This window comes from Temnothorax nylanderi, unplaced genomic scaffold, assembly GCF_030848795.1.
Source record: "Temnothorax nylanderi isolate EJ_2023f unplaced genomic scaffold, tnyl_v1.0 TNYL_tig0001_pilon, whole genome shotgun sequence".
Classification (NCBI taxonomy): Eukaryota; Metazoa; Arthropoda; class Insecta; order Hymenoptera; family Formicidae; genus Temnothorax; species Temnothorax nylanderi.
This window is the reverse complement of record NW_027249063.1, coordinates 4,696,149-4,710,559: the sequence shown is the minus strand read 5'-3', so window position 1 is coordinate 4,710,559 and position 14,411 is coordinate 4,696,149. Positions and strand designations below refer to the sequence as shown.

General features: G+C 39.6%; 2 protein-coding genes across 3 annotated transcripts in view; both read left to right on the top strand.

Annotated features, from left to right (window-relative positions):
• The window catches only part of LOC139767627 (uncharacterized), a 28,650-nt gene extending 19,147 nt beyond the window's left edge, over nt 1–9,503 (top strand). The window contains exons 3-7 of one of the 2 annotated variants that reach the window (XM_071697088.1): nt 1,790–1,900; nt 2,654–2,791; nt 3,059–3,156; nt 4,059–4,224; nt 7,398–9,503. In XM_071697088.1, coding sequence (XP_071553189.1) covers nt 1,790–1,900; nt 2,654–2,791; nt 3,059–3,156; nt 4,059–4,224; nt 7,398–7,504 — 620 coding nt within the window. In that variant the 3' untranslated portion in view covers nt 7,505–9,503. Of the gene's footprint in view, nt 1–1,789; nt 1,901–2,653; nt 2,792–3,058; nt 3,157–3,765; nt 3,932–4,058; nt 4,225–7,397 lie in introns of both variants that reach the window. The other variant, XM_071697094.1, reaches the window with a different exon arrangement.
• A 1,347-nt stretch (nt 9,504–10,850) lies between these two features.
• On the top strand, nt 10,851–13,627 carry LOC139767620 (glutaminyl-peptide cyclotransferase). Its single transcript, XM_071697076.1, has 6 exons — nt 10,851–11,092; nt 11,320–11,463; nt 12,057–12,320; nt 12,417–12,578; nt 12,708–12,933; nt 13,018–13,627. The coding sequence occupies exons 1-6, from the start codon at nt 10,997–10,999 to the stop codon at nt 13,170–13,172; spliced, it is 1,047 nt and encodes a 348-aa protein (XP_071553177.1). The 5' UTR covers nt 10,851–10,996; the 3' UTR covers nt 13,173–13,627.
• Nucleotides 13,628–14,411: the final 784 nt, after the last annotated feature.

Genomic DNA, 14,411 nt, shown 5'->3' with positions numbered 1-14,411 from the left:
CGGTATATTTTATGTGTACGCAGATATGCCTCAGATGGAAGAAAAACTTGTGTGTCCTTTATAAAGTTTGGAGACAATTTTCGTTAATGAGAACGTTAAAACGTTAACAGTTTTTGAAAACGCAGGACGTTTCACATTTAAGATAAATAACGGAACGTTAACTGACTGAAGGATCTGAGCGAAATCATAATTAGAAAAAAAAATCGAATCACTCGAAAACGTCATTCTGTTCCGTTTCTTAGCTTCGGCAGTTCTTTTCAACGAAATACTTTCACTCACAACCAGTTACAACTAAAGAATGAAGCAAAAACAGATAATCATCGAAAGAGAAAGACGAGAGAGAGATGAATCTATAGTTGAAAAAAAAAATATTATTTAGCCTAAAATATGATTGCGAAACTTTCGAGTCCTGGAGCAAAATTTCTAAGAGATTGCGTCCTGCCTGAATTCTATTAGCGACAATGATCTGATTGACTGAAGGCTCACGGAGAATCACGTTTTCGAGACAATGTCATTGTCTCGGCTCGTGAGGCGAGACGTGCGTTCGCCAGGGAAAGAGACCGCGAAAGCGCGATTGCTTTACAGTCTTTACACCTTTTTCCCTACGTGCCGAGGTGGCGTTTCGTGGATTAGGATTCGCCGAGGGAGTACCGTTGCGAAAGAGCCGAAAGACCTCCGTGCGCGATAAATCCCCGCTGCGCGAAGTATATACAGGTAAAAGCATACCGCACACTTCGCGCCCGGCGATAGCGTATTCTGCATTCTGGGTCGCGTGCTTCTCGAGGCGCGCGCTCGCCTGACGCGCGCGGCCGGGGCTGTGGGAAGCGCTGATAAATCCCAGTAGTAAATTCCCCGCGAGAACACGGGGATATCTAATGGACGCGTCTTCAAGGATCCTTCGCACCTCCTCCGCGTGCAAACCGGAGAACAAATGGACACGACGATCAGCAACTGGTCGCTCATTATTACATTACGTATATATCTACAGGAAATCGTAGATGATGAGATATTCTTATATTCTGTGTACGCAGAAATCTTCCGAATATCCCCCCAAATGTATATATTTGCGAAAGAAGTTGTCGAAATAAAGACCCTGCGAATTCTCAGGCTAATTAAAAAAATATATATCTTGTGTTGGATTGCCCCATTCCAATTAATCTTTTTTTGTTATTTTTACGTGATTTATTGTTAGTAACGGACTGCAATGAGCCACATTTTGCTCTCGACGTAGAGGCTTCTCTTTAAAGTGACATGAATTTCCCAGATAAGTGGTGTAAATTACAACGTCGTCATTTTCGCAGGTGTAAAATATTATTTCGCGGGTCAGGACTCCGCATTTATATCTCGCTTAGAAATGCAGTGCACCTCGATTCTCGATGTCGTAAGGTCGGCCGTTAGATGAACATTGACTCCGCGTATCTTGCGGCCGGTGGAATGAGAACGTCGGTGACGATTAGCCAATTAAGCGTGGAATATGCGCTTCTTGGTAAAACGTTTCTTACTTCTCATAATTGATGAAGGCAATTCGCGAATCCACAATCTCTCGAGAAGGATTATTATTAAAGAGATATTAATCAATTTCACGCGAGCAATACAAATGAAGAGCACAAGTTTTCTTGCTCGGATTATAGAAGAATAAAAAAAGTTTCAAGTAAAGTTATTCATAGCTTATATATATATATATATATATATATATATATATATATACACACAATTCACTCTGTTTGTAATGTGCAATTGTATCACATTCTTATATTCTATCATGATTTGTTTTTTGTTTTGATTGCAGTTGAGACTTATTTGAGCCCCGTGGAGACGCATTGCATGAATATCGATTATTTCATTCCCGATGAAGAAAATCAAACGAGGGGCTTCTCCGACGACGCAATGGCACGATTACGTAAGTACAGCGCGATCGAACAAATTTCGTCTTTCGTCGCATTAAATCAGGATGAAAAATCAGTATTCGTCACACGCGTTCACACTTTCACTAGAAAAAAATTTACATATGTTCGATCATTTTTCTAAAATTGAACACACGTTGAATTTATGTCCTTTTTTCCTTCCATTATTAATTTTTCCGATATCGTTAATGCAACCTGATCAAATAATTCTATTATAAATTCTGTTTGGAATAAAACAGATTCATAAATAAAGACTTGGTTTGTTAAAAGTTTGTAAACTACTTGACGTATATCACAATTTAAAAAATTCTTAAACTCACTTTAATACAAAAGAAATTAAAATATATTCCCGTGTAGTATATTCAATATGGAATGTCTTAATGTGGAAAATAATTCGTATATTTATACCATGTCGTTTATATTACGTCGAAGGCGACATCGCAAGAGTTAATCGTACGTGAGAGACAATACGACTATATCTCTTATAAATATGAATGATTATAGACGCTTCAGAATTCGGTCACGTTGCTATCCGATGCGACGAGAATGGAAAGTTCGCTGACGACTGACGTGGCAGCGAACGCGTCTATAACAGCAAACGATTTGGGAAAAAAAATATATGTATATAGTTTCACAAAAATATTCATAATAAATTTCTCGTCAATGTGGAAACAGAAGATGCAGGTTTTCTTATTGTAATGCGTGTGCGAAGTGATAGATATATAAATAGGTCTGAATTATTGTTGCAGATATGGGGAGATCCGTGATAGCTCTATTCATGGTCGGCTTTCTCGCGATATTTTCGGCATTCTGGACGGGAGTAGTGGGTTGCTGGAGAAGATCACCAGGAAATATCACGGCCACGGCAATTCTGATGTTATTCGCCTGTCAGTACACCTCTTTTGATTTTTTTTTTCAAAAATATCCGACATTCTCTTTCGTTTTGCTCTTCGCGAATTAGACTATTGCAAAAGTTTGTCTATGAAGAAAGTAAGACTTTTTTGTTAGAGACGAATAGATGATATTTCGAATAAAAATACGCGGAGGAAGTTTCTAGACGGCGACCGTGAGAAGATTGAATCATAAATTCGTGAATATTCATAAAAGTTCTTTATTGTAATATTACTGGACCTATATCTGTTTATGTCGTGCAGGCCTGCTAAGTGCTGGCGGTATGGGCCTGTGGCACGGCGTCGAGTATTATGAAAAAGAGAAAATCGTCGGGGAAGAATATTATCAGCAATGGAGCAACGTAAGTACTCAATTTTACTTTTTGAAACTCTGTTAACAATAATGTAATCAAAATGCTCTATAAAACGTTAAAACGTTGTCGTTGACCGTTACACCAATCGTATCAGAAGACTAGGAATTTATACGGTATGTTAATATTGGTTATTTAAATTGCCTCAACTTGATTTTACATCGTTTCCTTGAGTCGTCTGAATTATTTGCACGATTTTCTAAATGTCAACTGCAACCGATCAACGTTTGGCGCACACGCCAATTTTGCTATCCAAGATAAGCGAAAAAGGTGATTTCTTAAATATTAAATAAATTTAATATTAAACAGTTTCCAAAAGAGTACGCTTGATTTTACAAAATCACGTACTGTCGGATACATTTTCTTGTATATAGAACCAAAAGTTTCCAAATGAAGACATAATTGCAGTCAATATGCTAATTGATTTTACAGACTAATAACCGCAGAATATGATAAACGTAATGGACATATAGACAAATTTCGCTTATTTTGCATCACGAAGAGATTCTTCCAGGCACCTGATCGCATCGAGTACTTCCACGTGACCGAGGTGGCAGGCGTAATCATACGCATCGGATTTTGACCGAATTTTACCCGCAGGTTTTAAGGGACAACGCGGCGCAGTGGTACGACTGGTCGTTTTACCTCGCCTGGCTGGGGGTGGCTACGTGTCTGGGTACAATGACGCTATTCCTGATCGCGGCATCCTGCCTGAGAAGGGAGCGTGCCCGCGAGCAGGCCCAGAACGTTCAGTACATCATGCCAGGTGACACGACAACCATGAAACGGCCGAACTAACTCGCCCCGTATCTCTTCTTTTTGTTTGTTATATACGCCCGGCGCGGCGCGGCACGGCACGGCACGGCACGGCACGCGGGGGAAAAACTGTCTAGGTCCTGAAGGATAACTCGCTAATCTCGTACGACTGGTCGTACGTGGTCGCTTGGGTCGGCGTCGGTTGGTCGTTGGTCAGCGCGATCTTGTTTAGCGCCGCGGCGATTTGCTTGAGGGGCGAGAGAATGCGCGAGGAGGCGATGAACATGCAGTACCTCATGCCTGGTACATATTTAACACTATTGCTTTTGCCGACTACGCGCGGAATATTCGACTGGCGTACTATCTGGCGATTACTTCAATTCCTGATCGCTATGCGACACGCCGCGTCTTTTGACGACGTCCGAACATTCTGACAGTCCGATGTCGATTCTCCATTCACATGCTCGTTAAATCATTAATATCGTTGATCTCTGTTACATTATATTAATATGATATAATATATGTATTTTATCATTAAATTGTGTAATGTACTTGTTTATATAAACATGACTTAAGCCTCAAATCGATAATTTTAGCCTTAATTTCAAACAGCGGTTGATATCAACGATACCGTTTAAAGCACTCGAAAAAACATCGAGACTGTCACACGGACAATTTTATGGTTGTAATTAAAGTTGCAATAGAGATCATAATCTTCCTCGGAAGAAATCGCCCGGGATACGAAATCGCCACGTCGAATTCCGCGTGCACCAGGTGGTTCTACTAACTTTAGTTTACGATCATCGGGCTTGATCGCAAGGAACACGTTCCTTGATACGAGGATAACGATCTCGTCATTATACTAACTGGATTCAATCGAAGGAGAAGAAGCGTCAACACGGAAGCAGGCAATGTCGTTAAACGGTTTTCCTAGTCTTATTTACTTTTTGTAAGTATCTAATAGCTGTACGGGGTTTACCACAAGTGCTTCCGTATTGGCGCGTAACGATTATTGTTAGCGCGATCAGGCGTATTATTTTATGGATACTGTCATCTACGAAGGAACAATATTGGATAAGAAATAATACCCATTATTTCAGGATTTAGCTTATCCGATATTCAGATTATATATATTAGTAAGCGGTTGTAATATATACCCAAGGGGTTGAAGAGAGTTTCGTGAACTAATTGAATGATGATACATACAAACGAGATTAATCTAATTGCTTAATCATAACTCATATCCACAAACCAAGAGACTCGACCCCAATAACGCCTTGTATATAAAAAGATCTCGATCCCTCTCTCTTTCTCTCTCTCTCTCTCTCTCTCTCTCCACATACCGTTTGAGTAATGTAATGTTAATCCTACTGGCGAGAGAGTCCGGTGATGTTTCGAAAACATTAGTTTTCGCTGCGAATTCGCGAGCGCGAAAAACGAGGCCGCGCGCAAAACTAGTTCCGATGAATATTAACTTGAAATCGCAGCGAATTGCACGGCGAGATTCTAGATTTGGTTTTTACGCAATTTTCCCACAGCTTAATATGATCGGAGGAGCGAAGCCGCGCGGAAAATTACTGGTCTGCCCAGTATTTAAATTTGCATCTATGCTCTCGATACCTTAATACCGCCAAGGCCGCATTTTTTATTGAAAATAGATCGGAAACGCGTACGTATCAATGAAAAACGAATGCCACTGATTGTCGGGCAACGATTGTGTTCCATTAGCGATAGGTGATTATTGAGGATAAAAAGCGAGATCGAGATCGATTCCGAGCGACGGATTTAGCCAGGTCGATTATCAAATTCCACTGATAATCGCGTGGAAGGTAACGGCCAATATTCATTCTCGCGAGACTTTTACTTGTTCGCCTCACGCTCTGTTTCCACCGCGGATCGGAGCACTGTCACGCTCTAATCCTGAAGGAAACTTTCTAGTTCTCCTCCGGATGATCGACCGGGTTGCAGAATTGCACACCGTCATAAAAATGCATTTCGAAATTTTTAGGAAGAAAACGCAACACCGAATGATTAGCATTTTCAGCGATTTACCTTTCCTCCCGTTACACTTGTGCACATTGTAAAAATTCCTTCCAATATAAGGACGTTTCTCTATCACTTACATTTGAAGAGATCAATCATGAGAAGTTTTGTTTTACAAAATTATACACTTGTGGTAGCAGAAATATTGATTATACTAGCAAAATGTATAAGAGATTTCAAAATTTTTCTCGCGTGCTTTTTCCATGAGCTTTATTTAAAAAATAAATATACGGAAACGTGAATTTAATCGACATCAAAATTTCTTTCTTTTTTAAAACAACTTCTCATCGCTTTCCTTATGCAAAAATCTTATTTACAATCTTTGCATAATGCGATCCTCGGTCATCGTCCGATGTTACAAGTAACTTTAGAAAATTGGTCACGCGGAAATAAACGTTCGTGTGAGATAATTGTTGTTTTCTTCGAGCAAAAGAACGGAAAAACCAGTGATATCCAGAAGTAGACGCTCGAAAGCGACATACTTGCCTAATTTTCCGTTCCGTACACCCACCGACCTCTAGCCGCAAAGGAATTTCCGTGTTTGCGCATTCAGCCCCATACACTGACTTATCGATGCTGGGAATCAATTTATACGCAGGACGGAGAACAAATGTGTCGCGTCTCGCAATGCCGGATATAAAGTCTTTCTTGAAATCGGCTCAGAAGTTTGTGGAACAGTAAATGCATTTCCCGGCGGATTAATTATTCGAAGATGTGGCAAGGGCGATTGAAAGAGACATGAAAGAGAAAATATAAAATAAGAAAATAATTATTTCCTCGATAAAATCAAGGTCGACATTGTCCTTTCAACTTTATATCATGAATAAATATATTTTTTTAATATTAAAGCGTATACTCTCTAACACGTTGAATGCCGTATCGATTATCGGCGCTACCGAACTCAAAAAATGCATCAAACTTGTAAAAAATAACATTTGTAATTCTGTAAATATAATTAATATAATAGTTTAAAATAATAAATGTACTACACATAATAATTTTGGATAATTTAATTATATTATATAATATCTTAGTGAGATATGGATCTAATAGTGAAAATTTCATTTCGGCGTTACTGGAGTATCAATTAGCGAATTAGATCCAGCAATTCAACGTGTTAAACATATATTGTTAACGATTGCATATGACGTACGTAGCATATACCTTGGTAAACACATTTTGGCCTGTGAAGTAAAGGAGTAAATTTAAACCATCGCTTTATCTAGTGTCATTTATAAAGTAGTGAACATTTGTTCCTATTTCATCCTTTGACTTTCATGAAACTAACCGTAGCAGAATAGATCATATCATAAGAATGTTTAAGAATTACGTTAACCACCTCAGTTATCTAAGAGAACCGTACCTTTTTCCTTTATCACAGAAGCACGGACAAAGTCAGGTCGAGTCTAATCTCCCTTTTCGTTTTTTTCCAGTGTACCCGCAGAAGCAGCAGTACGCGTACGCCGGATATCCGGCACCGGCGGCGGCGTATCCGGGACCGTATTATCACGGTTCCCAGTACGGGCCCTACAACTACTGAAGAAACTCGGCCGATCGGCATCGATGGAAAGAAAGTGTCCCGGGCGCGCCAGTGCTTGTCGCTAGCAACGAAAATTCGCGTCACTTAGCAGAACGAGGACCAAAAGTACTCAACACGGAATTCGAGAGACTCCGCCGAGGTCGATCCGTCGATCGCGCTTCGTGATGCAGAGGATCTATCGATCCGAAACGATCGCGCGTACCGTCGACCTCAAACGTAAATTTATATTTACCCGCAATTCAGAATCCGTGGCTCCGGATATTACGCGAGATTATGGTCACGCCATGAGATTTTTCAAAATACAAGCTCTTTATTTCTTCCCGCGATAGACCGATCGTTTGACTCCATCCGACCGGAAGCAAGAACCCGGGCAGCGCGAAAGTCCGAAGGACCCCGAGGTCCAAAAGAAGTCCGAGAAATGAGGGAATATTTCTTTGGACTCTCTTACCGCGTCTTTCGGACGTTTGCGTTGCCCGGGAAAGCCGACTTGCGCGAGACGGTTGCTCAAAATACGCGTACTTTACATTTTAGGAGCGAGATTACTTTGTATTTTTCCAGTTCGATAAGTAAGATATCGATCGTCCCTCACGCATCTTTCCCGCGCGTGTTGCTCGCGAGGGCGATGAATTCGCCGCGCTCGCGAGAGACGCGCGTTTCCATCGGGCTCCGATGATCGGTTTCACCGAGCTTTCTCGAATCCCCATTAACGTGCGTTACATCGACGGCTCATTCATCACGGTAACGGCAAAAAAAGAGAGGGACCCCGACGGAAAACACAGTCGGGCGCGATCACCGCCGCGGATTTAACGGACGTTATATACTCGTCTCGATGAAACTCGGTAAAAACAGTCGTGGGCCGTTGTAACTGATTCGATCGACCACGTCGATTGAATTTAGATCCGCGAAGCTTGGCTCGCGTTGACGCGCCGCGCGTTTACTATTATTTATTTAACGCGAACGAAGCTCAAGTTTCTCTCACCCGAGGAGGGAGAACTGTCGTCGAGTCGCGCGAGCGAAGCGCAAAAAGGACACGAATACGAAAACATCACGTTCATGAACGCTCTCGCCTTCCTTGGTAGTACCAAATATTAAATAAATATCCCGACTATACGTATATAAAAGCAAGTATCGCGATTTCGCAAGAATATTTGAGCGCCGCGAACCTGGTTTTAACACCTTCGAGCCTAGCGGAACGATAGATTTCAGTTGGACGCATCGAGCAATTAAGATATAAAAGTGATTTGAAGGGAAATCATAATTATTTTTTGTTCCTTCGCGTCACTTTATATTAATTGTATCTCCAATGAAAATCTATCCAACTATTGATGTACGATGCAATATTTGATTAAATAAATTAAAAATGTGGTTTGAAAAGGTCAAAGCTACTTTCTCGGGCGTATACGATCTACGTAAACGTTTATATAATATATGGTGCTACTAGGATCGTTACGCGATAACGATTCGCGAAGTTCGTCTAACACATAGCTCTTTTGATAATGTTGATTTTTGTATGGTTCATTACATCGATATCTCTATGTAAGACGTTTTAGGAAGTAAAGAAAAATATTTCAATTATTTTAGATATATTTTTCAGCAAATGAACTCAATTGGACTTGCTCTCTTTTCCTCACTTTCTGCATTTCATTTCTACATGCAGACAGATTGTTCCACACACACGCACACACAAACAAACACACACGTACACACACATCTCAACTTTCTCTTTTAATTTATCTCTCCTCGTAGTTTATTTTTTATTTGCTCTTTATAAGCGAGCAAACGCAGCAATACTTTGTAAAAGGATATAAACTATGATTATTATGAAAGTATGAAGAATTTTAAATGTATCTAAATTAAATATAGTTATGTAATTGCGTGATGAAGTTAAGTAAGATTTAGGAATGAACGCAAGTATAAGAAGACTAAAATAAAAAATAAAATTAGCGAAAATTTATAAGATCTTATATAATAAAATAAATAACAGAATATATATATCAAATATAGTTGGCATTTGTATCTGACATTTCTCCATTGTCCTCAATCTTTCGATTTTCGCAATACTGCGAGAATTATACCGTAAAATGTGTAGCTATATATATATTATAATCCAGGTATAATTATATACTTTGTAAGAGGGAAGGAGTTTACGTACGGATTCTTTAATTAATTGCGTGTTGTAAGGTAATAATTGCTAAGGCTTTAAAATCAGGAAACAGTTTCGCAAAATACCATGCATAATATATATAACTTAATTATCAGAACATACCAGATCGTTAAATCCGAAATTACCGCGAAAAGTCGTTAACCACGATTTAGACACCGTTATAACTGTATCAGACTACCTACATATCGAATAATTAAGTGCATTGCTGTTTTACAGTGGCGATTGTTACTTGACCAACAGTCGGTTTCAACCTTATTGATTGAATTACAATAAAAGTTGAAATTTACAGTCACAATGCCATTGTAACTAAGAATCACGTAATTTGATCTACAAGCTCTTTCTCTCTTTCATTGCATAGGGTAACAGCCCAATTAAAAATTGATCTCAAATGCATGAATTGAAAATAAATTGAGTGTATATATAAAAATTAAAAATTTGTAGTCACGGAAGGAAATATGAAAATTAAGCATTCAAGAGTGATAAAAAATTGTTAGTAAAATTAAGCTTTTTTAAAATTGTCATTTAACTTTATCTAACTTTATTTTTACCGTTATCGAATTTATCATCAGCTATAAACATTGGTACCATTATCTTTATGTTTGATCGTGAACGACCTAAATTAACTTCTGTATTTCATATATTGAGATTCATGAAGTGAAAGAAATGACGTGTGCCATTAATTTCGTTTCGCATTTTTTCTACATATATTGCGCTTCCTTGCTAATTCTTTCGCGTCACTTGTTTTCACGGTATAGTCTTTTTTTCAGCCAGCCTCTACGCTACGTTATCTGATGACGGCTCAATTACTCTGTCGCAATATATTTTATTTAATTATCTATATCCAAGCCCCATCGTTTATTGCCACCAGCATTATTACATCCATTACTGCAATCGTTACTCCAGATAATATCTTAATATGTCGCTCGCACGCAACAGATATTTCGCATTATAAAATAAACCACAATTCTTAACATCAGCGTCTCGATGTTAGGAAAGGTCGTACCAGAGTCGTATAGAACTACAGAATCTTTGACACCGTCGGCAGTGCAGCGCAAAAGCTGTTTGTACTTCTACCGTCGAACGCAACGCGATGCTAGCAGCCATGCCGCTTTCCTCTTTCCTCGGCATGCGGGTCCAACGTTTCATCCACTGCGCATCCGCGAGGATGATTTACGCAATATATTATCCCTTCTCGAAGTGAGACAGGCGTAAGGTGAAGCGTCGGAGAGAGAGGAAGGAAAGATGGAGAACTCAGCCGAAAGGAACGGAGCTCCTTTTTACATCGCGCTGCGTTCACAGTTGACGCGCGACTGCCACGGAGCACGGATATGATCGCGCTATGTATTTTTTTCCTGGCCGTCGTCGTGTCACCGCACGCGGCCGAGCGAGACCGCCCGAGGGAGGTGTCCCTCGCAAGGGAGAAAGTATGTAAACGTATTAAACGAACGCCGCGTCTTCCCTCGTTGCACGCCCATCTTCTTCGCGGAGGAAGGAGACCTCCTCCGCGATTACTTTCATCGCTCATCGCCGCTCTTTCTCTCCCTCCCCCTCTCTCCCTCTTTCTCCCTCTTTCTGTCTCTCTTTAGTTCATTGTTACGTTCTGTCACCGGCTGACTTATGACGAGTGTCATTATTATTACGTGATTTTCAGTACTATCACGTGCCCGGCTCGCTGACGAACGAACAGGTCGCCACGTTGTCTGGTCTCACGAACGTCACCCACATGAATGAGGTCTTGGATAACATATGCGTGGTGAGGATCGTGGGGACCGCCGAGCACGCGACGGTAAAGGAGGTAAGGCGCAAACGGGAAAAAGCAGCGCGCGGGAATTTCTCATTTCCACGAAACTGAGTTTCAAAATGATGTTAATTCCTTTGGATTTTCCGCGCTCACAATGAAACACAAAGATAACGGTATTAACGTTTAGCTGACAAGTTCGATAACATTACAGTTAGATAAAGTTGAATAACATAATTAAAAAAAAACTAATTTTTACATAATATGTAAAATTCCACGTACTTTGTAAAAACGTGAAAAATATTGTAAATGTGTGTGAACAGAATATTTTAAATTAAAACAGCGAACGTAAGACTCGATGTTGACAATTAAATATTGTGCAACCATCACATTACGAAATCAAACATAAGCATTTCGTTCATATATGTATTTGAATCCTGTCATAAATGAAAATTGGAATGAGAATTTCGGAATTGAATACCATTTATAATATGATTTAGCTTATAATAAATATCACTGTATAAGAAATTCTATTTGGAAAAAGCATGACAACGATAAATGTCTATGTAAATATGTTTTAATCATCTAATGTCATAGTGTCATTACGTCTAATCTACAACTAACAGCAAAAATGTATGCTTCTTTTTCAGTATATCAAGAGGTCAATGGAAAATCTGGGTTGGACAGTGGAATCGGATTTATTCAAAGCTAACACGCCTGTATTTGGCGAGCTGGAGTTCGAAAACATAATAGCAAAATTAAATCCTAATGCAAAAAGATATCTGGCGCTGGCTTGCCATCACGATTCGAAATATACAAGAGAGAGGAACTTTATTGGAGCCACGGACAGTGCTGTGCCATGCGCTCAACTAATTAATTTGGCAACTGTCATGAGGGAATATTTGACTAAACAAGTAAGTTGTGCAGAATATTACGAGAGTCAACGGCTCATATGTACGAAACTTGGAAAAATCTATACTTATATATATGTTACATGTTATATCTAACAGCAGGATGTCAGCCTGATGTTTATCTTCTTCGATGGGGAAGAAGCGTTCGAGGAATGGGGTCCGAACGATTCGATTTACGGTGCTAAACACTTAGCTAAACAATGGCACAATAGAAGGACCTCTTACGGAGAAGGAATCGATTTCTCTGAATTAGATAAAATAGTACGTACCGTATTTACGTTATCAATGCAGATATATCATTAGAAGTATTGACGTATCACATAAATAGTTCCAATTTACATAATATTATTGTATAGTGATTATTTAATATTTATGTGAATTTTTCTACAGGACATATTGGTCCTCCTCGACTTGATAGGCGCGCCTGACCCGACTTTTTACAATTACTTCAGAAACACCGAGAAGTGGTACTCCTTGCTAGTCAGTATCGAAAAGAAATTAGCTCAAACGAGAAAATTTGAATCGTATTCATACGGCAAACCGGAACAGAGGTACTTTCAACCGTACTCGTTCGAGGCGCATATCGAAGACGATCATATCCCTTTTCTAAGGAAAGGTAAGTATTTCCCGAATTATTCGCGAAGCACGAATATCGTTTCGCACACGTTCCTACAGTAAAACTGCATTTTCTACTTTCCAGACGTGCCTATTTTGCATATAATACCGACCCCGTTTCCGCCCTTTTGGCACAAGTCTGGCGACAATCGACATAACATCGACTTGAAGACTACAGAGAACATCAACAAGATCCTCAGGATATTCGTCGCTTCTTACTTACGTTTGTCGACCGTCTAATATTCTAATGAAATTAAGAGATGTCATACATTCCGAAGAAATAATGAACGCATAGGAAAACTGTGCTTCATCTATGCCTCAATCCCCAAGATATATAACTACGAACAATACCGAAGGAAAAAGTGCATAATGCTGTTTATGGAGTATTTACATATCTAACAGGAAAAACAAGAAATTCCGGATATCGTGATATTTAGAAAGGATTCTTTACATTAAGCACACGGCCTTTTTGAATCTTTACGTCGTTCGTGACGTCTTGCTAGACGTCTTTTTTTTTACGAAAAACGTAGTACATTTGTATAATTTTGTATTATACGTAATTATTAATTTATTATATAGACGCAGTCATGTAATATTGTATATTATTATAGATAAGGCAAATTCTATATATTTTTGTATAAATTAACAGATCTGAAATTACGTGTCCTGTACATAAAAGTAGTCTGATAAAAGTACATTTTTGTTTGATACATTTGACGCGTTTCATCTTCTCGTGTCGCTACGAATCTCCCTGCAACCCTTCTTAAGAATTTGCCCCTCTCGGGGCGCGTTTCGTTCGAATGCAGGAAGATTCGCGTTACACGACGGTGATATCGGGGAGCGATTTCGGCGCCGTAAACGTCTAGAGCGCAGGAAATCGCCGAGAGTCGAGAACGCGTGACGTCCTGTTACATGCTCGGAATAATGTTCTACGAGCATGCGTTTCACGTGCGTCTCTACATCGACACACGCACACGCACACGTCCATTATTAGAACGTTGACAACCGCGACTGATGACTTTTACTACGTTTACGCGAGCGTTACATCTGTAGTAACTTACGATAATTCCTTCGCGCAAACGGGATTTTGTAGTAACTTACGATAATTTACTCCACGTAAACGAGTGAATTATCGTACTGGTTACTATAGAAGTAACGCTCGCGTAAACGTAGTATTTGTTCGGCATGTATTCTTGCCTATTTAAAATCTGGAGCATCGTATCGAATTTATAATTCTGAGGCTTCGATATATTTTATATAATCGCGGCAAAAATTATCTCGAGTATGACGCTGCCTCGTCACTCTCGGTCAGTCATAAAAAGAAAAACAAAATGGAATCATGGCGGGAAAGGGTATATAGGTACATACCGACGAAGTCGTTGATGTTTGAATGCGTAACACAATAATTACACGTATAATAATTATTCGTACAAGAATCTACGCGCGACCATTCGACGTACGGACAGTCGCAAAAATAAC